Genomic DNA, 24,223 nt, shown 5'->3' on the forward strand with positions numbered 1-24,223 from the left:
TGCTATATTAACACAGCAAGCTATCAGGCGAAGTTAGCTAAAACTTGTAAACATTCTCAACGTGCCTCGTTGGCAGCTTATTGCCAAAAGGAACTATCTTGTACCTTCAACACATCTCATCACAACATATCTTCAACACATTTCTTACAAATCCAACGTAGTAACTTAACTTAAAAGGTCATATTATTATTATTATTATTTCCTTGTGGAATGAGCTTATCACGCTGCACTGCAGATCTTTCTATCTCAAGTGTGTAACCCCAAAAAAGGGTCCCATGTGCAGTGGGCACACGGCTTCCGAGGGGGGGAGGAGAGGGAAGGAGTGGGTCGTCCGAGAGCGCATGATGCCAGAACCACCCCACTCCCGCCCTCCCCATCCCAGATAACAGTTGTTATCCAGCCGACGGACCAACCTATCCACACGCCCCACCTTCCATTACATTACTTGTCGTTTAGCTGACAATTAAGTGCGTTCAACCTTGAAGGTGCAAACTCCAGACAACATGTAGTAAGTGCAAGTACATTAGCTTTAAATAAGTAATACTACAAAGAGCATTATAAAAGTGCAGCATCAAGAAATAAAAATGTTTTTTTTCCCTCCTTTATCCGAAGTGTAGTCGGAAGATGCGTAGGTTTTCGGCCGTCCTGATGTCGATAGGGAGCTCATTCCACCGTTTGGGATCCAGAAAAGTCGGGATTTTGTTGAAAGTGATTAGTTGTCCCTCGCTGTGAGGGGGGCAGCAAGCAGGTTGGCTGACTCCGCACATATGCTTAGAGGTTTATGCCTTGACACAGAAGTCCAGGGTTCAAATCCGATCTGTGACCATTTCCTGCATGTCTCCTCCTCCCCCTCTCTCTCACCTAGCTGTCCTGTCAAATAAAGGTGGAATCCCATCATCTCAGTCCTACTGATGTGCCTAGAATGCTTTGTTATGTTACGTTAGATAAAAGCAGTTTTAAAACCAAACTAAAAATGCTCCTATCGTATCTGTGCAGCTCAGTGGTAGCAGCAGGAACAAAGCAGATTCAATTCAGTTTTTCCATTTTATTTATAGTATCAAATCATAGCAAGAGTTATCTCAGGACACTTTACAGATAGAGTAGGTCTAGACCACACACTATAATTTACAAAGACACAGATGGTTCCATGAAACGCTCTTCGCAAGTAAACGGAAGGAGCAGTTCAGTACTTTTATTGAATTTTGAGTGTTTTATTCAGTTTCATAGCATTATTCTGACTAAACTTCGACAGTCTTTGATTATCCATCAACAAACGTTCCTCTGATCTGAAGTTTTAAACAAAATAATTCATGATTTCTGCTTTTTCTTTCTTTTTCACACAGAAAGTGGGTTAGTGTTAGTGGTGTATATACCGGTGGTAGTGAATAAAAGCGCTGAAAACGTGGAAAAATTTGACAAAAAGTTGAAAAAATTAAACAGCAAAATAAGTGGTAAAATAAGCGACACAAACGTCAAAAGTGTACATTTTTAATTTTGACCCGGGAGGACAACACAAGGGTTAACATCACTGTACTAAAAAGGTGGGAGACTTTCAAATAGAGCTAGCTATCCTCTGTTACTATCTGGTATACAGGGATGCTGGGCAAAGTGTGTGGCTCCCCACTCAGCCAACTGGATTGTGTAGGATCTTACTCAGACATAGCTGTTATTTTGAAGTATTTAAGTTCTAACCGTTCTCCCTTATTTCTAGTACTGTTCGCCGCTTCGCCAAGCTGTTTGTCAACGTCAACGTGACCGCTGAACCCCACGAGGTGTCGGCTCTGTGGTTCCTCTGGTACGTGAAGCAGTGCGGAGGAACCATGAGGATCTTCTCCACCACTAACGGAGGACAGGTACGTGTGTGTGTGTGTGTGTGTGTGTGCATTTTCTATATTTCTACCTGTACATGTGAGAAAAGTGCCGCATCCAAACTAACCTTTTAAAACCCCAAAGTCACACAATAACTCAAACTAACTAACCGATGGAGGCAGCTGTAGAGCAACTCCATCTCCCGCATGTCCTTTAAAAGGAGTCTGGTGGTCTGACTTCTGGTCAAAGCCATGCACGAGATAGACGCATAGTCAATTGCTCCGTTTCAGTCATATCAAAAACACCCCCAAACTCCAAAACTTTAGCGTGTACACCCCCGAAGGGCAAGACATGAGTGGGGGGAGATCCAAAAGAGATAATATCAACCGGAGAGGGAAGATACCTAAACAATTAAAGCCCAACCAAAAACAAATGGAGCCGACCGACGAAGAAAATGGCGATCTGCTAGCTAGAGGAGTTGGCGGTGAAGCTAATGACGAACTGTCAACTATCTCGAATAACATTTGTGACTTCAAAAATGGCGTTCACATAGCTATCTCCGACCTCAAGGGCGATTTAAAGAAAGACTTCAAGGATGAGCTAGCGAAGCTGAGAGAAGAGCTAAACCAGAAGCTAACTGAAGTAGGGACCAGGCTCCAGGGTCACGACCGGGCGATCACCGAGGCGGAGGAGCGCATTTCGGATATGGAAACAAGTGGTGCAGCAACGAAAGAGGCTCTGCTGAGTCTGCTGAAAGAACAACGCGGGCTGCAAGAAAAAGTCACTGACTTGGAGAGCAGGTCCAGAAGGAACAACGTCCGAATATACGGTTTACCGGATGGCTCGGAGAGCGACTCGATGATAAAGTTTATGGCAGGAGTCTTCAACCTTTTTTAAGCCAAGGACCCCTTAACTGAATGAGAGATGGAGCAGGGACCCCCTACTACATATATTGTATAAAATGAAGTTGCATAATAAGTTGTGCCTACAATAACATGTAGGGCGGCCCAAAGCCTTTATACATTCATTTTTTACATACAATGCTCAGCTATTAAAATTGTAAAAGCTATTACTAATTGTTGGCATGATCTTACTAATCATGTTTCAATGTGAGACATTGGAGGAACAGTGAATCCTTAGGATGAACTGTATCTGTGGATGCCCTTAGGGACTACCTTACCTATAGACCAGTAAGCAGTGGGGATTCATATTTTCTAATACGTTTGTAATATGTTGGATTCATGTTAAGATATTTTTAACAATAATTTGGAGGCCCCCCTGCATTGACTCTGAGGACCCCCTAGGGGTCGCGGACCCCCTGTTGAAGATCCATGGTTTATGGAGAACCTGCTGACCACGGAACTTGCTCTCCCTGACGGCATGTCCCTACAGATCCAGCGGGCTCACAGAGCTTTGACCCGTCAGCCGGGACCCGACGCTATACTCCTCGGTCCATTGTGATCAACTTTCAGCAGCATGTTGTCAAGGAAACGGTATTGAAGTTGGCTTGGGAAAAGAAAATTCATTTTAACAACAAACCCATGTTTTCTTTGACCACGATTACGCATACGAAGTGATGGAAAAACGCAGAGCCTACGGGGGAATTAAAAAAGTGCTGAAAGAAAAATGGCATTCGTTTCCAAACCCCATTCACGAGGATCCGGATCCACTGGAGCACCGGCCCACGGACCTACGAAGACGCACATCAAGCCGCACGGGAGCTGCGTTCAGAGAGGACCCGGTTTCCCACTTAGAAGAGAGGTTACTGAAGGTGCTCCCGTGGCAACGAGCGGCTGTGGTATCTAGCCCTATAAATTTAAAGTATGTATAAAGCTCAAATAAGCTTAGTCCTCATGAGAAAGTATAGCAGTGCATTGGTTTAATGATTAAACCCTCAGTGGCGTGATTTCGCTGGGATGTTCAATAGGAGATCCAGGATTGGATGCTGAGGGGTTAACAAACTATAATGTATGGCCAGGGAGCCCCCCAGGAGGACACTAACCCATGCTATATCAACTTCATGTTCCTATGTTATCTAACAGGTTACCTAAACATACCCAATATAAGCTATGGTTTTTAGAGCAAGAGCACGGTATGTTCTTTGGCTTTGTACTCTCCGGCCTCTTCAGAGCTTGTAAATTGATGCTGAATTATTTGATGTAAATAAATCTTTATAATCAAGAAACAGTGTCGGCAGATTCCTCTCTGCACAGCAGCGCACCATCGTTACTACGTACACTACACGGCCGACAGAGGAAAACAAATAGGGATGCGAGTGAAAGAAAGGCTCCAAGGGTTTAGGACAGTGTTTCTCAAATGGGGGTACGTGTACCCCTAGGGGTACTTTGGAGGACTGCAGGGGGTACTTGGGCTGTACAGTTACTTCTACTGTCACTTTCTTTGCTTTTTTTTTTTTTCAAAGTTTTTGTCCCTGTTTTTGAAGGTTTTGTGTTGCTTGTTTTGACCTATTCTTCCCTTTCTTCCTTTTTTCTACCGTCTTTTTTTCAAAGTTTGTCGCTTATTTGAATTTTTTGTCACTTTTGTTACCCTAGCGTTGCCTTCCTTCATACTGTTTGTTTTTTTTAAGTTTGTATTACTATTTTCGACCTATTCTTGCCATTTTTTTCTACCAAAAACTATTCGCGCTGGTTAGTGGGTACATGGCTTAAAAAAACTGTTCAAAGGGGGTACATTATTGAAATAAGCTTGAGAACCACAGGTTTAGGAGAACACCCCAAAAGATAAAAACACTACAAACGGCGCGGAACAACATGTGAGTGGACTGGAAAACAACGGGGGTGAAATGTCCCTCTTTACTCTCTCTCTATCTTTACTTTAAAACTCAACCCTTTGAAATCACAGTAAATCACCGACTGAACGGAATAGTAATGTTGGACTCATTAGTGGACATACATACCACAATGGAGGGTCCCAACCATCCAGGAGGGTTTTTTCCCTCCACCCACCAACAGGGACCTTAGAGGGACACAGGTTCTTCTGTTACAGGAAGTTCTCACATCTATTATTCTTGTTATGACGAGTGTAAATGCTTCTGTTCTTGTTCTATGTTCAAAATAGCGGAGGTTTATTTAAAAAAAATTCTCTACAAGGGAAATCTGTTTTCGTTGAGGATTTAGCTTTATACAATTCCAGACGTAAGCTGGTAATTACAGGGCCCAGGTAATGAAAGTAGTGTCTTTGAATGTGAATGAGCTTTGTAGCCCAGTCAAGCAGAGCATAATCCTTCTTAAACTAAAAAGAGAAAACACAGATGGACCTTTCACATCACTGCCCACCATGACAATGACCTATAGAAGGAAGCTTACACTTTAGAAACTAAATCCTAGTGTACTCAACAACAACAGGACAGAACAATTTGCAAAAGAAATTCGAGAATACTTGGAGTTTAATGATAATGGAGAGGATTCTCCACCCTTACTCTGGGATGCCTGCAAGGCAGTAATGAGAGGTAGTGTGATCGCAGTGACAGCTCTTCTTAAAAATCAAAGAGAAGTAAAAATTAAGACTTTCCAGACTGAACTCAAAAGCCTGGAATCTGAACATAAAGAATCAACAGACCCAAAGGTTAAAATAGAAATAAAAATAAATCAGATTGAAGAGTTATATTCTGAAGAGATTCAAAAGACATTGCTATACACTAAACAAAAGTACTACGAAGGGGGCACCAAATATTCAAAACTATTAGCATATAAGCTAAGGAGACAACGGGCAGACAACGCAATATATAAGATAAGGGACCCCAAAACCAAGACTGTTAACCACCAAACTCAGGAAATTATAGAATGTTTTAAAACATACTATGAAAAATTAAATTCGAAACCCCAAGTTAATACGGACCAGAGAATAGAGTCACTACTCAAATCTTTACATTTACCAAAGCTTACGGAAGAAGAAAATAAAATATTAGCTTCACTAATTTCAAAAGAAGAAATCTACTCGGCTATCTCTAGACTCAAAGCCAGTAAATCCCCAAGTGCAGATGGATTCGGTTCAGAATGGTATAAGAAACTGAAGGAGGTTTTGACACCGTTCAACTGGGTCCTGACTAAAGGGGAAACCCCTGCATCATGGAAGGAAGCGATTATATCAGTTATACCTAAGGGAAATAAGGACAAATTAGACTGCGCAAACTACAGACCAATTAGTGTACATAATTTAGACTATTTCTATTTACTTCATTTATCATGAAAAGACTTGAGAAAATTTTACCCCGAATAATCGATATGGATCCAAACAGGTTTTGTTCTTGCACGTCAGACACATGATAACATTAGAAGATCTCTACAAATTATTAGACCTATAAATCAAAATAAAATACAAGCCATGTTGGTTAGTTTAGACGTGGAAAAGGCGTTTGACTCGGTTAGATGGCAATTTCTTTTCAATGTTATGGAGAAATTCGGCTTCAATCAAGTAATTATTAATACATTAAAAGCCCTTTACGATAAACCATCAGCTAAGCAAAAAATGTACGGAGAACTCACAGATAAATTTTTTCTAGAGAGATCAACAAGACAGGGCTGCCCCCTAAGTCCAATTCTATTTGCAATCTTTATTGAGCCACTGGCACAATGGATTAGGCTAAACAACAAGATCACAGGTATCAGTACGGCAGCAGGTGAACAAAAACTGTCTCTGTTTGCAGATGACGTGCTTGTTAGCCTTTCAAACCCAACGGAATCTCTGCCAGCGTTTGATGCGATCTGTTTTGGATGAATATGGGTCATACTCAGGATAAAAATTAAATAAGAAAAAAACTCAGGTTCCCCCCAATATCTCCGCTCCAGGTACCATCTAGACTGGGACAAACATTCTATGAAATATTTAGGAATTATCCGATCTTTAGACATATCAAAACTAGAAGAAATTAACTATGGCCCTCTCAAAAAAGAAATTATAACAGATATCAGTAGATGGAACTTGATCCCTTATCTCAATATCAGTTCTCGTATAGGTTAAATTTGGTTAAAATGAACATTCTACCAAGACTTTTATATATATATTTCACTCGATACCAATAGAGAAACCAGAATCGTATTTTAGAGAGTGGGATAAAATTCTTTCCAGATTTATATGGGCAGGGAAGAGACCAAGAATAAAATATAAAACTCTACAACTACCAAAAGAGAAAGGGGGACTAGCCCTCCCTTGTTTGAGAAATTATTATAGAGCAACTCAAATTCGGCCATTAGTGGGATGGTGTACTCCAAATTACAGATCGAAATGGAAAGAAATAGAAATGGCATTGGGAGAGGGAATACTGGTTAACAGTTTGATTGGAGATCCTTCATTAATTAATCACATCTCGGACCCCAACAACCCATGGATAATTGGCTCTTTGACAGCATGGGGTGAAATACTTAAAAAGTATCAATTGAGGAGAGAAACTGAAAGGTTTAAGGCGTTTAATTCCCCCACCAGGAACCAATACACCACAAAGCGGTTGCGGTTACATCCGGTCTCGACATACTATTTACACACTAATACTGACCGACACTAGACTCACGCACTGGCCACGGTTACATTCGGTAGCCTGGTGGGCGGTCTCCTCTAACTACCATGTAGACTCTGGAGAAGTAGCTCAGACAACCACACTTCAAAAAAGTCTGAACTATCCCTTTAAGCTCGCTGTGGCCTGCAGAGATGCATTCCCTCATGCAAAACAGGAGAATGAGCATCAGTGAGAGATCCCATAGTTTCCTAAATCAGCCCTAATACATTAGCGTAGTTTAGTTTGCTCCTGAGCTGCCTAGCATAATAATGAGCCGGACAAAAGCTGTTTTCTTGGAGTGCCGGGGGAGCACATTCTGCCGTCGTACTTTCTAAAGCTAAGTGGCCCTGTTGCCATAGCCACTGAGGAAGGGGATTGTATTTAGGTAAACAGAGGATGTTACAGCAGCTCTATTGTCATTTCCCCTCTGCTGGACCTTCCCATGCACACTTGTTTATGGGTTCATGGGTGTGTGTGTATACACATAAACAGTCATTTGAGCTGATATTCTGTTTGAAAAAGAGAGTTATGTAAAGTGTAAAGTATTGCATATGGAGGCAACATGAACTTGTGTTTAATCCAGCGAGACAAACACAGAGTGGAAGGCACACAATGTGTTTCTAATCAGGGAGAGATGTTGACACCAACCATGTGGCGAAATGTGTTTAATTTTGTGCTTCAGAGCTTTGGCAGCACTTGATGTCTCTCCACTACCTCGGTCCTCTTCATTATTCAGCAGTTGCTGGCCGGAGCTTTGCAATAACACATTTTCCCTTTTTTGGTTTAAGATGTTGAAATTTGTAGTGAAGGAGAGAAGGTGGGTTGAGGGAAAACCAGTAGGTAACACCGGGATAAATTAACAGATGAGATCAGCTTGTCTCTTAAATGTATTAGCCTGGCAGAGTTGTACTCTGAGCAGGATCAGACTGGATAGAAGCAATTTCAACCAATATAATATGAGACTGTCTTGCAAGTAGAGTATAAAACTTTTTTTTAAAAAGGCGACAGAATCATTGAAAAAAGTGACAAACGTTGAGAAAATGACAAAAACATTGAAAAAGGCGACAAAAGTATTGAAAAAAAGTGACAATAACGTTTATAAAAGCGCCAACAACATTTTAAAATGTGGCAAAAACATTGAAAAAAAGTGACAAAAACGTTGAAAAAAAGTGACAAAAATGTAAGACAGTGTCCATAGTTGAAAAAGTGACAAAAATGTTGATAAAAAATAAAAAACATTGAAAAAGGCGACAATTTTTTTTTTTTTTTATAAGTGACAAAAACATTTTAAAATGTGGCAAAAGACAAAAACGTTGATAAAAGTGACATAAACGGAAAAAAATGACAAAAACACTGTACTTTGTGTTGGTGGTGTTGGTGACTGACCCCCCCCTGCCCTTTGCAGGAGAGGAAGTTTGCGGGCGGCTCCAGTCAGATCAGCGAGTGCATGGCCAGGGAGCTGGGAGAGCGCGTGAAGCTGCAGTCTCCGGTCTACAAGATCGACCAGAGCGGGGACATGGTGGCCGTGGAGACGCTGGACAAACTGACCTACACGGTAAGCACGTCACCGCTGAGTCTGCTGCAGACACACACTGATGGAACGTAACTCGCCTTCAGGTACTCGTACTGTACTTGAGTATTTCCATTTTGTGCTATTTCATACTTAGCTCCAGAAGTAAATATTGTGCTTTTGACTGCACTACAGTTAGACGGCAGCTGTAGTTACTTTACAGATTAAGATTTCACTTTGAAAAAACAACATATAAACTTAAATAAAAAATGATTAAAAGAGCTGCAACATTGAAGTGATGAACCAATAATGCATCAATAATTAGAATCCAATTATATAATATATTGTATTCTTAAATGGGCCAATCCGCATAATGAGTAATTTCATCAAAAACATTGAAAACAGTGACAAAAACATTGAAAAAAGTGACAAAAACATTGAAAAAAGTGACTAAAATTTTGAAAAAAGTGACAAAAACATTGAAAACAGTGACTAAAATGTTGAAAAAAGTGACAAAAACATTGAAAACAGTGACTAAAATGTTGAAAAAAGTGATAAAAACATTGAAAACAGTGACAAAAACATTGAAAAAAGTGACAAAAACATTGAAAACAGTGACAAAAACATGGGAAAAAGTGACAAAAACATTGAAAACAGTGACAAAAACATTGAAAAAAGTGACTAAAATGTTGAAAAAAGTGACAAAAACATTGAAAAAAGTGACAAAAAAATTGAAAACAGTGCCAACGACATTGAAAACAGTGACAAAAACATTGAAAAAAGTGACAAAACCATTGAAAACAGTGGCAGTGTTTTTGCTGTTACTTTTGACACCTTGAGTACATTTTGCTGATGATATTAATTAGTTAAATAGGATTTTGAATGCAATTGAAATTGAGCAATTGAAGCAAACAATCTGAGTTCTTCCAGCACTGCAGTGTAAACACATGCAGTATTTGAACACTGAGACATAAAGAAGTCCTTGCAAGATGCAAGAAGATGCAAGAAGATGTTGAGCAACATTCCAACAAAACCCCAACGAGCAGCAGGACATATTGTTCTCTGCTGCCATCCGCTGGCTGCTTGGCATCCTGCAGCCATGTTCCTCGTGATGCAGCTCACACTCCCTCGTCCTGTTTGTGTCCCCTCTCTTTTTTTACGCGTGTCTTCGTCTTAGGCCAAGTACGTGATCGTGGCCACCCCTCCCGCTCTGAACCTGAAGATGCACTTTAACCCCGAGCTGCCGCCGCTGAGGAACCAGCTGATCAACCGCGTCCCCATGGGCTCCGTCATCAAGTGCATGGTCTACTACAAAGAGAACTTCTGGAGGAAAAAGGGTACGCAAAAACAAAATGCCGCAGTGTATGTTTTTGTCTGCACCACTGTGTGTGTGTGTGTGTGTGTGTGTGTGTGTGTGTGTGGGTTATACATACAGTATATTGTATGAAATTAAGTTGCATGTTAAATTAGGCCAGATGGATGAAAATAAATTGAGATTAATGTATAATTGATGCATCATGTTTTAAAGGAACACGCCGACTTATTGGGAATTTAGCTTATTCACCGTAACCCCCAGAGTTAGACAAGTCCATACATACCCTTCTCATCTCTGTGCGTGCTGTAACGCTGTCTGACGGCATCAGCCCATCACAGAACCTGCAGGTGAATGGTTCCAGTAATCCTACTGCTCCCAATAAGTGACAAAATAACACCAACATGTTCCTATTTACATGTTGTGATTTGTAGAGTGACAGCGTGTACAAAAAACAACGTAACATGAGACACAGCCATCTTCTAACCGTAAACAAACCGGGAACTATACTCTCAGGCGGAAGAATATAGTACTTGGGCGGAGTGATATGCAAGCCTGTCTGAGAATGTAGTTCCCGGTTTGTTTACGGTTAGAAGACGGCTGTGTCTCATGTTACGTTGTTTTTTGTACACTGACTCTACAAATCACAACATGTAAACAGGAACATGTTGGTGTTATTTTGTCACTTTTGTCACAACTGGGAGCAGTAGGCTAGTTGGAACCAGTTACCTGCAGGATCTGTGCTAGGCTAAGCTAATGCTGGAGCCATCAGACAGCGTTACAGCACGCACGGAGATGAGAAGGGTATGTATGGACTTGTCTTACTCTGGGGGTTACGGTGAATACGCTAAATTCCCAATAAGTCGGCGTGTTCCTTTAATGTTTAACATACATGTGGATGGCACAGTGAATCCTATCTTCAATGTGTAAATTAAATGTTTGTTTTTTTCACAAATAGGCCAATTTGTCTTTGCTATTTTTTATATGTTCATATTATTGTATATTTTCAGACATATTTTCATTTTTTCAATTATAATTACAATTCATAATTTGGGCGGCCAATGTGCACTTACTCTGAGGACCATCTCTGTTTTACCCTCTTTGTTGAACGGCTTGTGTGTCGCCAGGTTACTGTGGCAGCATGGTGATTGAGGAGGAGGGCGCTCCCATCGGCCTGACACTGGATGACACAAAGCCGGATGGGACTGTACCCTGCATTATGGGGTGATTCTATTAAACAAGATAATATCATCATTACGTACCATGCACTTCGCTATACACTCACCTAAAGGATTATTAGGAACACCATACTAATACCATGTTTGACCCTATCCTCTCAATATGGGCCAACATTTCTAAAGAATGCTTCCAGCACTTTGTTGAATCAATGACACAAAGAATGAAGGCAGTTCTGAAGGGGAAAGGGATCCCCCACACCATTACACCAACCTAGACCTGGACCACCCCCCTAAATGCATTGAAGCAGCTGCCATGTGATTGGTTGATTAGATAATTGCATTAACGAGAAATTGAACAGGTGTTCCTAATAATCCTTTAGGTGAGTGTATGTGGACACCTGTCCCATTACAAAACCATGTGCATTAAAGACTGTGGTTACACTTGTCTTTTCAATGCGACTTTTGTCATCTGATCTGCCCGGGACGCATTAAATGTCAAATCTGTACGCTCCGAGGTCGGATCTGGCACGTGGAGCACAATCTGGACAATTTTACCAAACGTAGGTCTTGCATCATCTTCCCGCCACACCGGAAGTTTCTGTCCAGAGCGAGAGCCAAGAGCAAGAGAGGAGAACTGGGGCTGGAGCACAGCTGATAGCACTGTCTCTCAACAACAGGGTGCATCTCATACAGGCCCTTCCACCATTAGATGGCATTCTTTTGCACCAAGTGTAACTTTCGACGCACCTTTGCACGGATAAAATATCCGATCAGGCAAGTCGCATTGAAGTGTCAAGTGTGTACACACATACATACAGTATGTCGACACAGCTGAGTTCCAATCTGGCGCATCCGTTCACTAAAGTTGCATCGTTGGGCGGTGATGGCGCAGTGGATGTGACACATTCCTTTGGTGTGGGAGATCTGGGTTCAATTCCTACTGTGATACATCAACCAATGTGTCCCTGAGCAAGACACTTAACCACTACTTGTTCCAGAGGTGTACGGCCTCTGACATATATAGCAATTGTAAGTCGCTTTGGATAAAAGCATCAGCTAAATGGTATGTAATGTAAAAATAACTAGTGTAACTCGTTTTCTTGTTGTCAACAAATCCCATGAAAAGACCAAAACCAACACGGTGTTAGTCCATGTCTTAATACTTTCTGATTGAAAAACATGCTCCATTCAACTTCTTCCCCACCAAACTGGAAAAACCATTTCTTTAAGGCTTGGCAGCAATGAATGTTGAAACAGAGCCTTTCCCAAATTGTTGCAACAAACTTAGAAGCACACTTTTGTATGAAATATCAGATTTCCCCTTCAATGAAAAAAAAAACACGGACCAAGTGTGTGTCCACATCTGGCCATGTTGTGCACAACGTGTAACTGGAACTGCTCTCTCCTCCAGATTCATCCTCGCCCGCAAGTGCAGAAAGCTATCAGGGCTGACCAAAGAGGAGAGGTAGGTGCGCGCTGGAGAGACAACACAGCACGTTAATACAGTTTCTGTCTCTCTCTCTCATGCTGTGAGACTGGTTTCATCCAAACTGTTGTCTTGTTGTGCGTTTAGGTTGAAGATGATCTGTGAGATCTACTCCAGAGTGCTGGGCTCAGAAGAGGCTCTGCATGTGAGTTTGGACACAGACTAACACAGAGTCACACAGCTGCAGTGGAACTGCGTCAACAGTTATATCATTCATGTGTAGGACACACTTGGTCGGTGACTCGTCATAGCTGGGGGGCGTGGCTTGTGGTAGAGTCGCCGTGGGGGAAAACAATCCTTTCCCCCTGACGGGATAACACAGAGTTACCCCTGTATGGACTGCTCAAAAGCACTTTTGCCCCTTGACAGAGCAAGATACATAAATAAAAACTGAGCCGTATTGGGTTGGATTGTCCGTAAATTATATGTGACCGGACAAACGACCCAACGGAACGGCCAGAGGTGTCATTTCCCGACAGTTTTTGTTAACATTAGCTACCTGATTGAGTCTCCAGGTAAGAGACAGCTAACGTTAACCAATAGCTAATCTTACATGATTTACTCTGACTGTATTATCAGTAACGTTATGCCAGGGTCATCAAACACTCTTTTGTTAGCCCACGTTCATTACAGCTATACTACACTAAAGACAGGTATGTCTTAGCATGTTAAATGAATAAATTCCATGTAAGTGTTACAGTTTGGACTGTAGCAGCGACGTTAGCGGTATTAACACCGGCTACGTCCGTCTATTCGGTAGTATATAAAACTTAAGATCAGGATTCTTTAACTTATTAGAGGCGCAGAACGCCACACAGCAGCTTTTCGGCATTGTACCAAGCACAAAAACAAGCGTAAATATGACAAAGAGCAAAGATGAACCGCTAACAAGGTGCTCACTAATTACAATGGTTTGTTTCTCCCCACGGCATAAACGGAAATTACATTTTAGTGGGCGATCCCAGTATCGCCGACCAAGTCTATTGGGTTCTAACTTCATTATAAAAAAACGATTCCAGGTTTCGAATCCCATCATTGGTTCCAAATTTAACAGCGCAAGTTGTTGGTTTCCGTAGCGGCCGCAGTACTTCCAGGCGCTTGTTGTGTTGCAGCCACGGAGCACAGTAAGTGGCGCTCTAAAGTGTGGCTCTGTTTTACGTTGGGGGGGACTTTGGGCTTTTTCACTTTGTAAATCTATAATGTGCACAAAAAGATATATAACACTATAAAGGAAAGGGAAAAAGACCCCAAAACATTATATGAGCACTTTGAGAACCGATATCGAAAGGAAGAATCGGTTTGGAATCAGAATTGTTCAAATCAAAACGATACCCAACTCTATTCATGTGTCCACTTGTGTCTGTCAGCCGGTGCACTATGAGGAGAAGAACTGGTGTGAAGAGGAGTACTCCGGTGGCTGCTACACGGCCTATTTCCCTCCAGGAATCCTTACTCAGTTTGGAAAGTAAGTCACACACAAGCTGCCCACGGTACATATTGTGTCCTGATGCTCAGTATCTTTAAATCCATGCTGTTTTTGTTCTCATTAAAAGGTAGAAAAGCTGAATAGTTTAAACAAAATTTCGCCGCTGTAGATCATTTGTTTTGGTAATTTCAGATAATCTCAGAGATTTCTTATTCTATCCACTCGGAGTCAAAGATTTACCGTTTAAAACTGCCGAAACTCTGTAACCTCTCATGATCTCTGTCTTCTCCTGTCTGCAGGGTGCTGAGGGAGCCAGTCGGCAAGTTGTACTTTGCCGGCACGGAGACTTCCACAGAGTGGAGCGGCTACATGGAGGGGGCCGTGCAGGCTGGAGAGAGAGCCGCCAGAGAGGTCAGAGGTCACCTGGACAAACACTCAGAAACCAGAGGATCCTCTGATATTTAGAACATATGAGGCTATGTCCACACTTAACAAGAAAAAGTTGACTAGGGCGCTTTTTATTGAAAAAAAGAATAAGCTGGCAGCGTTTTTATTTCAAAAAGCAGTAGAGAGCGTCTTTTGTTGCTATAACAATAGAGCTGGGTATATTGATATTATATCGAGATCGTCTTAGATTTTGGATATTGTAATATGGCATAAGTGTCTTTTCCTGGTTTTAAAGGCTGCATTACAGTAAAGTGATGTCATTTTCTGAACTTACCAGACTGTTGTAACTGTTCTAATATTTGCCTTTACCCACTTAGTCATTATATCCACATTACTGATGATTATTTATCAAAACTCTCATTGTGTAAATATTTTGTGAAAGCACTGATAGTCGACACTACAATGCCGTTGCAGTATCGATATCGAGGTATTTGGTCAAAAATACCGTGATATTTGATTTTCTCCATACCGCCCAGCCCTATATAACAACAGCTACTGCTACAGTATCCTAGCTTTATAATTATGAATACATAATTTTAAATACATGTGTAAGCCCTCACACATGTGAGGAAAAGGTTACAAAGTCATAAGGGTCATTGTAGATACAGTAATGAAACCACAAGATCAAAAGAAGCATAAGAATAAAAAATAGAAATAAATTAAACACAAATGACACAAAAAAAAACAATAATATATATACACACATACAAATAAATGAATAGTAATAATATGATAAATAACAGCAGTGAGAAAGGCGATGAAAATGGTACTAAACGATATATAGAAATATTCAAAGGAAAGAGATTTTGAAATAAGTAGATGAGTAAATTCACAAAGTCACGTGCTAAACACACTGAGTGTGGTGCCTAAACTTAACTGTCGTCGCGGCATAACGCTCGCTTTTTGCTCTAGAAATAAAGTTTTGTGTTGTTATTATTAAATGCATTTCATGTTGAAATGAATAAATCTCGCTGTGAGTGTCCCGACTGATCCGCTGTGTTCTGTTGCAGGTTTTGTGTGCGATGAATAAAATCCACCAGAGTCAGGTCTGGCAGACGGAGCCTGAGTCTATGGTGAGGAAACTCTTTCTGGATACTTTTTCAACTACATTTAAACTCAAAAGTCTAATAAATTGTGGACCTAATTGTAGGGAACCCAACATGCCGACGAGCCCCTTGATGGTTTTCTGGGTTTCTTTTGCATGCCCTTTTAATTGAACGTCTCTTTTATTTTTTTTAAGATTATTTTCTTGGGCTTTTGTGCCTTTAATGGACAGGACAGCTAGGTGAGAAAAAGGAGGAAGACATGCAGGAAATCGTCACAGGTCGGACTTGAACCCTGGACCTCTGCGTCAAGGCATAAACCTCTATGTAGATGTGCGCCCGCTCTACCAACTGAGCTAACCCAGGCACTATTTAATGCCTCTTAAATGTATTGTTGTTTTTGTTGTTGTTGTTGTTTTGTGCTAGACAAATCAAATGCAACTTAAGCCCAGTTCAGACCAAAGGTTCGCGACGAGGCAAAACCGTTTTAGAACGTCGTAGGGAAAAGTTACAGCGGTCTGAACCGGCCCGTCTCAGCTCGACTCAAACCAGCTGATGGTGTCGTGCGAATCAGCTGGTCCAGTCTCCAGTGGCTGGTTTTACAACGTAAGAGACGTCTCCTGTTTCAACAGCCAATAGAGAAGTCAGCTGGTAGAGTCTCCAGAGGCTGGTTTTACAACGTAAGAGACGTCTCCTGTTTCAACAGCCAATAGAGAAGTCAGCTGGTGGAGTCTCCAGAGGCTGGTTTTACAACGTAAAGGACGTGTCCTGTTTCAACAGCAAATAGAGAAGTCAGCTGGTGGAGTCTCCAGAGGCTGGTTTTACAACGTAAAGGACGTGTCCTGTTTCAACAGCCAATAGAGAAGTCAGCTGGTGGAGTCTCCAGAGGCTGGTTTTACAACGTAAAGGACGTGTCCTGTTACAACAGCCAATAGAGAAGTCAGCTGGTGGAGTCTCCAGAGGCTGGTTTTACAACGTAAAGGACGTGTCCTGTTTCAACAGCAAATAGATAGCAATGTCAATTTGTAAAGTCCAATAGAGAAGTCAGCTGGTAAAGTCAGCTACAAACTATGGAAATAAAATCCATGATCCATTTTATTTTTTATGTTACTGCGAGCGCGGTACGTGGTTGAGCGAGCTAGAGAGTGACTGAAGAGAGAGAGCGCCCAGCGGCGACAGAACAAAGCCGTGAATCAGAGAAATAAAACGTGTTTTTCGCCGATTCATCACTAGAAAAGCAACTGTGGCAAGCTTCTCACTATCACTCACAGTCCGGGGCTTCGTCTGAAGCCGAACGGCGAATACACCATCCCCTTCCCTGAAGAGGGACAGCTCGGCCGCAGCCTTTGGAGGGCGAGAAATCCGCAACTCCGACCCCAATCGCAAGGCTACAAGCGGCGAGCTTAGTAATAATCAATAGTCCACAGTTTTCAACTAAAGCAAATGCTAATGCTACCACAAACGGCAGATGACCTGCATAGCGAGAAGATGAAAAAGGAACGAGCTCAGGGATGACACCAGAACTTAATACCTTGGCCAATGTCACCCCGAGGTCACAGGTGACTTTGTTGATAGAAATACTCAACCTGCACACACACGATACGGAATATATTCAGTGCACTGCAGTCAGGCGGTCAGTAAGGATGAAACAGAACAAGATTTTAAACACAATTGTGGCTGGTTAGCTCAGTTGGTAGAGCAGGCGCACATATATAGAGGTTTATTCCTCATCGCAGAAGGTCAAGGGTTTGAGTCTGACCTGTGACGGTTTCCTGCATGTCTTCTCCCCTTTCATATCTCAGCTTTCCTATCCATTAAAGGCCCAAAATAATCTTTAAAATAACATTTTAAACATAAACTTTTTGCATAGGGGCCAGTAAAAATTGACTTTGGCCGAGTAGACTTTCTTTTCTCACTTGCTGTTGAACCCTGCGTCTCTCCTCCAACAGGAAGTCCCAGCGCGCCCGTTTGCCACCAGCTTCTGGGAGAGAAATCTGCCTTCAGTCGGCGGCCTCTTCAAGTTGGTGGGATTCTCCACCGTCCTGTCTGCTGCCGCGGCAGCCGGCGTGGTGGCCTACAAGAAGGGCCTCCTTTCCCGGAGTTAAACCGCCCGCACGCACTCATCTCACTCCTCTGCGTCTCAAGGGGACGACCATCTCTATAGACACTGTGCTCTATCGTACTTCTAGCGCACTACTTCACGGCCCAAAACTACAAAGTAGTGAACCACATCGGGTGTTGTTCTGCTCACATAAAACACTAAAGTCTGTTCCCGAGAAAGAGAGAGAGAAAGAGAGACAGAGAGAAAGAGAGACAGAGAGAAAGAGAGACAGAGAGAGAGAGAGACAGAGAGAGAGAGACAGAGTCATGGGCCGAGCACACGTCCAGAGATGCTAGTTAGAGAGGAGTGAAGAACTTCAGTTTAAATCGACCATAACATTCAGATTGTGAAAACCAATGAAGGAAAAAAAAGAGCAGAATCAGTTCTTAAAAGGAAAAATATATACAAATATATAAATCGCTATTAATATTCCATACATTGCCAATGACGTACACATTCTTGATTACGTGTGTGTGTGTGTGTGTGTGTGTGTGTGTGTGTGTGTGTGTGTGTGTGTGTGTGTGGGCTTGTATAATTATATTCGTAGGGTCCAAAGACCAGGAGTCCAGTATACTTGTGGAGTCCAAGTTTAAAGGGCTGTTTGAGGGTTAAGACTTGGTTTTAGGATTAGGAATGGAATTAGGTTATGGCTATGGTGAAGTCCAGTATACTTGTGGGGTCCCGACAGCTTTGTGGGGCCAAAATGCTGGACCCCATGAGTTTTTAAGGGCTGTTTGAGGGTTAAGACTTTTTAGGATTAGGAATGGAATTAGGTTATGGTTATGGTTATGGTTATGGTTATGGTTATGGTTATGGTGAGGGTAAGGGTTAAGGGTAGGCATTTAATTGTGATGATTAAGGTTAGAGTAAGGGGCTAGGGAATGCATTATGTCAATGACGGGTCCCCACAAAGATAGTGCCACAAACCTTGTGTGTGTGTGTGTGTGTGTGTGTGTGTGTGCGTGTGTGTGTGTGTGTGTGTGTGTGTGTGTGTGTGTGTGTGTGTGTGTGTGTGTGTGTGTGTGTGTGTGTGTGTGTGCGTGTGCGTGTCTAATTACCTCTGCTGATTTTAGGTGCTAATTTATTCCGAGCGAGCAGCTGTAGCTGTTTGATGACACCCAGAAACATCAGAAAAGAACAGAGTTGTGAAAATTGCCCGCTACAAAAACACAGAGGAGGTTTAAGGATACGGCCGGTGTTTTCTTATTGTCAACAAATCCCATAAAAAGACTAAATCATAACCCTTTTTTTTAAGTAGTGTGTGTGCGTGTATCAAAGCCTGATGTATCTTCCTCCTCTGGGCCGTAGAGCTCAAATCCTAACAGGAGTTATCTCAGGACACTTTACAGATCGAGTAGGTCTAGACCACACTCTATAATTTACAGAGACCAAACAATTCCCCCCAGGAGCAATGGCACTTAGTGCCGTGGCGGCAGCGATGAAAAACTTGGCGGCAAAACTCAGAAATTCTCTGAGATTAACCCTCTGAGGTCTAAGGACATTTTCACATTTCTTTTTAATTTCACCTTTTAAGGGTATTTGCATATAACTGATCCCCGTGTGTTTCATATCAAAATGTTCAGAACAAACTCTGCTTTCTGTGTAGTGACGCACACATTTGTTTCAGATGTATAGAAAGATAATTTGCCACTAAAGTTGATGTTCGCTTTTTGAAATTTCCTCAAATCTCTTGTGAAAACCAACCTACACTCAATTGTTTTGGTGCTTTGACATTCATTTTAATATATCAATAAAATAGTAAATACATGTCTAAAATGAAATGTTGTAATATCTCTTTTTGAGTGTTGACTCGCTGGTGTGTTTTTCGTCCTCAGAGGGTTAAAAGTCACAAAATTTACAAGAAAAAAACTCAGACAAATTGTGTTTTTTGTTAAGGAGTCACATGGCAAGCTTGCCGTGCATTCTGCCCGCAGGGGTTGGCCTACCTATCAAATTATACTTGTGATTTAGCCCAGAATCACAATGTTGTCATAAGCATCCAGACAATGAAGAGACAGAATTGGGATAAGGTGATCAGGGGCAGAATTTATCAATCCGAATCAGAAAAGGATTTATTGCCAAGTAAGTACGACGAATGTGCCTCAGTTTTTGGCGCAAACATAATCAGAATCAGAGTCAGAAGAGGTTTTATTGCCACAATAATTCAAATGAATCCCTCATTTTACTCACTAACACACCAAATCCACGGCTGAAATTATTCCCTAAAAATTAACTATTTACTCGGTGACAGTGCCCAGCTGTTACAGGAAATAACTCAACCTTTATAAGAACAAATACTTCATATTTGTGACCCGTTTTTAGAGATTTACAACTTCAGTAGCAACTATAGACTGTTAATATTAATGGACAGCGCATGTGTGACGTCACCCATTGGTTTGTGGAGATCTGCTATGAGTCGTTGAGTTTGCCGTTACGGGCGCAGCCATCCTGGTTGCGGATGTGACGATTTTAGACGAGGGAGGAGTGAGGGAGGAGCCACGTTACTTTACACGCTTTCACTGGCAATTACATCATAGCCACGCCCTAAAACACCCCCTGCTTTATCGCCGAGTTTAAAATCAACGAGACCATAATTAAAAAAATTAACATCATTCTGTGTTGCAGAAGACTTAAAACTAGCGATTGAGACCATAAACTCATTATGAAAATGTTTACTGAGGTAATAAATCAAGTGAGAAGTGGGTCACTTTCTCATAGACTTCTACAGAAACCCACCTCCTTCTGCAACCACATGTGTCGCCCCCTGCTGGAATTCAGACAGGATGCAGGTTTAAGGCACTAACGCATTTGCAGCACTTCGCCGAACCGGATACTTTGTCCGTTAATATTTACAGCCTATGGTAGCAACAAACGGGCGAGGGGTGAACAGGGTCAGGAAGTAAAGAGTGTTGAATAACTAATAATTGTCTGTTTACATGGGATATGTTGACAGTGAGAAAAAGAATGAGACAAATGCATATAAACCCCATAATCAAAACTTTTTCGAGTATTTTTTTGGATAATTGTTTAGACGTTTTTGTCGCCTTTTTCAAGGTTTTTTTGGACTATTTTTCGAAGTCTTTGGCGCTACCCCCAAAATGTTGAACCCAAAGTTACGCCCTTGACTCTAGCTTACCGAAAAACACATGCTGTTATTACTGGAAGCCATTTTAGAGCTATCCATCATGCAAAGATGTGGCCGGCCTGCTCTTCCTCTGTGAACGCCTCCGACAAAAGAGTAGGAGGCGAAGTCCCTCCCCTTCCTGTGCCCCCGATGGGACCTTAATTCGGAAAAAATATGTACAATAGTTGAGAGACAAATAATTGTTTGGCCCCCGTTGTTTGTGCCTTCGACATTATGGAAATCAGATTTTGGGTTTGAGATTAGATGTGAAGAAAATGTATCAAATTTTATTTTATTTATAGTATCAAATCATAAGAGTTATCTCGAGACACTTTACAGATAGAGTAGGTCTAGACCACACTCTATAATTTACAAAGACCCGACAATTACAGTAATTCCCCCAAGAGCAAGCATTTAGTGCGACAGTGGCGAGGAAAACTCCCTTTTAGGGAGAAAACTCGGACAGACCTAGGCTCTCACTGTAGGGTGTAGCAGGACGTAGCAGGGCACTGCAGAGCGTAACAGGGTGTAGCAGGGCGTAGCATGGCACTGCAGAGCGTAACAGGGTGTAGCAGGGCGTAGCAGGGTGTAGCAGGGCGTAGTAGGACATAGCAGGGCACTGCAGAGCATAGCAGGGCGTAGCAGGGCACTGCAGAGCGTAACAGGGTGTAGCAGGGCGTAGCAGGGTGTAGCAGGGCGTAGTAGGACATAGCAGGGCACTGCAGAGCATAGATTTATTTTATTGTGGTTTTTTTTTTTCTACAATGTTTTTTTTTTTTTTTTTTTTTTTTATTTAAGATTAGTGTGTTGGGGGGGGTGGCAGGGAAGGGAAGTGGTATTGTTGTAGGGGGTTTTTTTAGTTGTGAGCAGGACCACGGCGGCAGCTGCAATCATGATTTAGGTGCCACCCTAATCTGCAATCATGATTTAGGTGCCACCCTAATCCAAGGAAAACTGCTGGGCGAAAAAACATAAGGACTCCGGGGAATAAGCTCCCCAGAGCTAGGTTAGTAACGAGCATTTCTGGGACATGAATGCACACAGATGGAAAGAGAGAGGAGAGAGGAGCTCAGTGTGTCAAAGGAAGGAAGTCCCCCGGCAGTCTAAAACTATAACAGCATAACTAAGAGCTGGTGCAAGGCAGACCTGAGCCAGTTCTATAAGGGTTGGTAGATGAATCTAAACAGAGAAGAGAATCAACACACGATTGAGTTTAAAAGAGTTCTTCTGTTGGCGTGTGTGCAGCTCTGAGAGAAGCATGCTGCCCCTGTCCCAAAAGACGTGCGTGTGTGTGTCTGTGTGTGTGTGTGTGTGTGTGTTTATCTGTTGTGCCTTAATGGAAGTCTTAGTGTTTTTGTCATTTCTCTAAAGTGCCTGTGTGACTCTGACACTCTTTGCCCCTCCCCCACCCCCCCACCCCTCGCTTGCACTGGAGGTGAGCGGACAGAAGGACCAGGTCGTTGGTTTATCATCAGTAACCATTAGGGTTGCAGCGGTATGACATTTTCATGATAACTGTCACAGAAATGAAGACAGATTCAGCAACTGCATGGCCTTTTTTCTCGCCTAAAATGTTTTCAGAAACACGTTTCGGTGAACTATCTTCATTAAATACGAGATCGCATTTCAAATTTGAAATTCTGGAGCAGACAGACCCACGTGACACGTTCGTCCAATCAGCTGCAGCCATCGCGGTTGTAGGATGGTTTAGACTGTTTTCGTTGCTTGTCATTGGTCAGTGAAGAGAGCCGGGTGGCGAGCCCACTAGCGTGCAATGCTGGGAAGTGGGTCGATCCCATCCGTGAAAACAGCGCGTACACGGACACCCACCATAAGAGAGCCGCCAATTGTCGTACCGTGTTAACCCTAGTAACCTTCAATATACAGGGACCAGAAGAACAACTCCATGCCGCCCGGTGTTACCTGAGTTATGTCCTCAGTATAAACTTGACTCAGGTGAATCCAGGTGTGCAAACACAGCGCCAGCCAAGAATAATCGAGCTCAGACTGTTGGGTTGATCTAACTGCTTCTCCCCAGTGAAGCCAAGTCTGTGTGTGTTTCGTGGTGTGTTTGCAGTGCTTCACTGTCCGTCTCCCCTCGTTGTGATGCCCAGACTGTTCTCATGAACCATTCGTACGTACAGCTACGAGAAGTAATGCACTGTAATTCGTATGTATTCCACGTATTTATTACTGTAACAGCACCACGATGACTGCTGCTGTTTAAGAGCGCGAAGATCTTCGTAGGGAGGATGTTGGGGGGGATGTTTGGCTCCTGAAACAGCGCTTTCAAGGTTTATCTGTGTTTTTTGCCCCCAACACTGCCTGGAAGGCACCGTTGGGAGGCACTAGTTATGGTTAGGTTTGGGTTAAAACGCAACAACCAGAATGGGTGCTGCGAGGGGCACGGGCACAAGGGGACCACTGGTGTGAATAAAAACACTTTAAAGAACTCCTTAAAAAACCAGGTTCGGTTAAATAAAAATGACGGGGCTGTTAAAGGGTTTTTTTTAGATATTAAAAGGAGGTTAAAAGAACCACTGGAAAGGAAGGACAGCGGGAATTTAAAACTTTGAATAAAAGGTCAACTCCACAACAACTCCGTTGTCTCTCTCAGAAGATTATAAAAAAATTAAAATTAAAATTAAAAAAATTAAATAAATATATATATATATATAAAAAAACACAGTCGTGTGATAAATAAAATTATAAAAAGCCTGGTGTCCCCATATAAAATATAAACTATTATAATCTTAAAACCATGTTAGGGTTAAGGTTAAGGTTAGGGTTAGGTGCCTTGAAGGCAGCGGTTGCAGCACTGCCTGGAAGGATCAGTTGGGGGCAAAACACACCATCGAGCGCTTTCAAGCAGACGAGCGGAGTGCGTGTCCTGGAAGAAGTTAAGACGGAAACACGAGACTTTCGCCCAGGAAACAGGTGCACGTTCAAAATCGAAAACGACGACACGTTACCTCTGAACGGTGTGAAACGCCGTGCAACTGCTTTGAGTTATGTTTTCTCTCGTTTGGTGGGTGTGTCTCTCGTATATTGGCAAGTGTCACAGCTCATACCCAATCAGCAGAGCCTTGTAGAGCTGATACCCAATCAGCAGAGCCTTGTAGAGCTGATACCCAATCAGCAGAGACTTGTAGAGCTGATACCCAATCAGCAGAGACTTGTAGAGCTGATACCCAATCAGCCGAGACGTGTCTGTAAATTTGTGGTAATTAAAAGGCAGAGCACTTGCGCACACAACAGGGTGTTCAACGCACCGC

The 24,223-nt window shown here is 42.3% G+C and overlaps 1 protein-coding gene across 1 annotated transcript in view; it reads left to right on the forward strand.

Annotated features, from left to right (window-relative positions):
• The window catches only part of mao (monoamine oxidase), a 66,371-nt gene extending 46,543 nt beyond the window's left edge, over positions 1 to 19,828 (forward strand). Inside the window, exons 6-15 of the mRNA XM_039817978.1 lie at positions 1,712 to 1,853; positions 8,727 to 8,876; positions 10,009 to 10,168; positions 11,271 to 11,367; positions 12,733 to 12,786; positions 12,895 to 12,952; positions 14,175 to 14,272; positions 14,533 to 14,644; positions 15,691 to 15,753; positions 17,673 to 19,828. Of these exons, the coding sequence (XP_039673912.1) occupies positions 1,712 to 1,853; positions 8,727 to 8,876; positions 10,009 to 10,168; positions 11,271 to 11,367; positions 12,733 to 12,786; positions 12,895 to 12,952; positions 14,175 to 14,272; positions 14,533 to 14,644; positions 15,691 to 15,753; positions 17,673 to 17,828 (1,090 nt within the window). The 3' untranslated portion in view covers positions 17,829 to 19,828. The remainder of the gene's footprint in view (positions 1 to 1,711; positions 1,854 to 8,726; positions 8,877 to 10,008; positions 10,169 to 11,270; positions 11,368 to 12,732; positions 12,787 to 12,894; positions 12,953 to 14,174; positions 14,273 to 14,532; positions 14,645 to 15,690; positions 15,754 to 17,672) is intronic.
• The last annotated feature ends 4,395 nt before the right edge of the window (positions 19,829 to 24,223 follow it).

Source organism: Perca fluviatilis, chromosome 12 (assembly GCF_010015445.1).
Source record: "Perca fluviatilis chromosome 12, GENO_Pfluv_1.0, whole genome shotgun sequence".
NCBI lineage: Eukaryota > Metazoa > Chordata > Actinopteri > Perciformes > Percidae > Perca > Perca fluviatilis.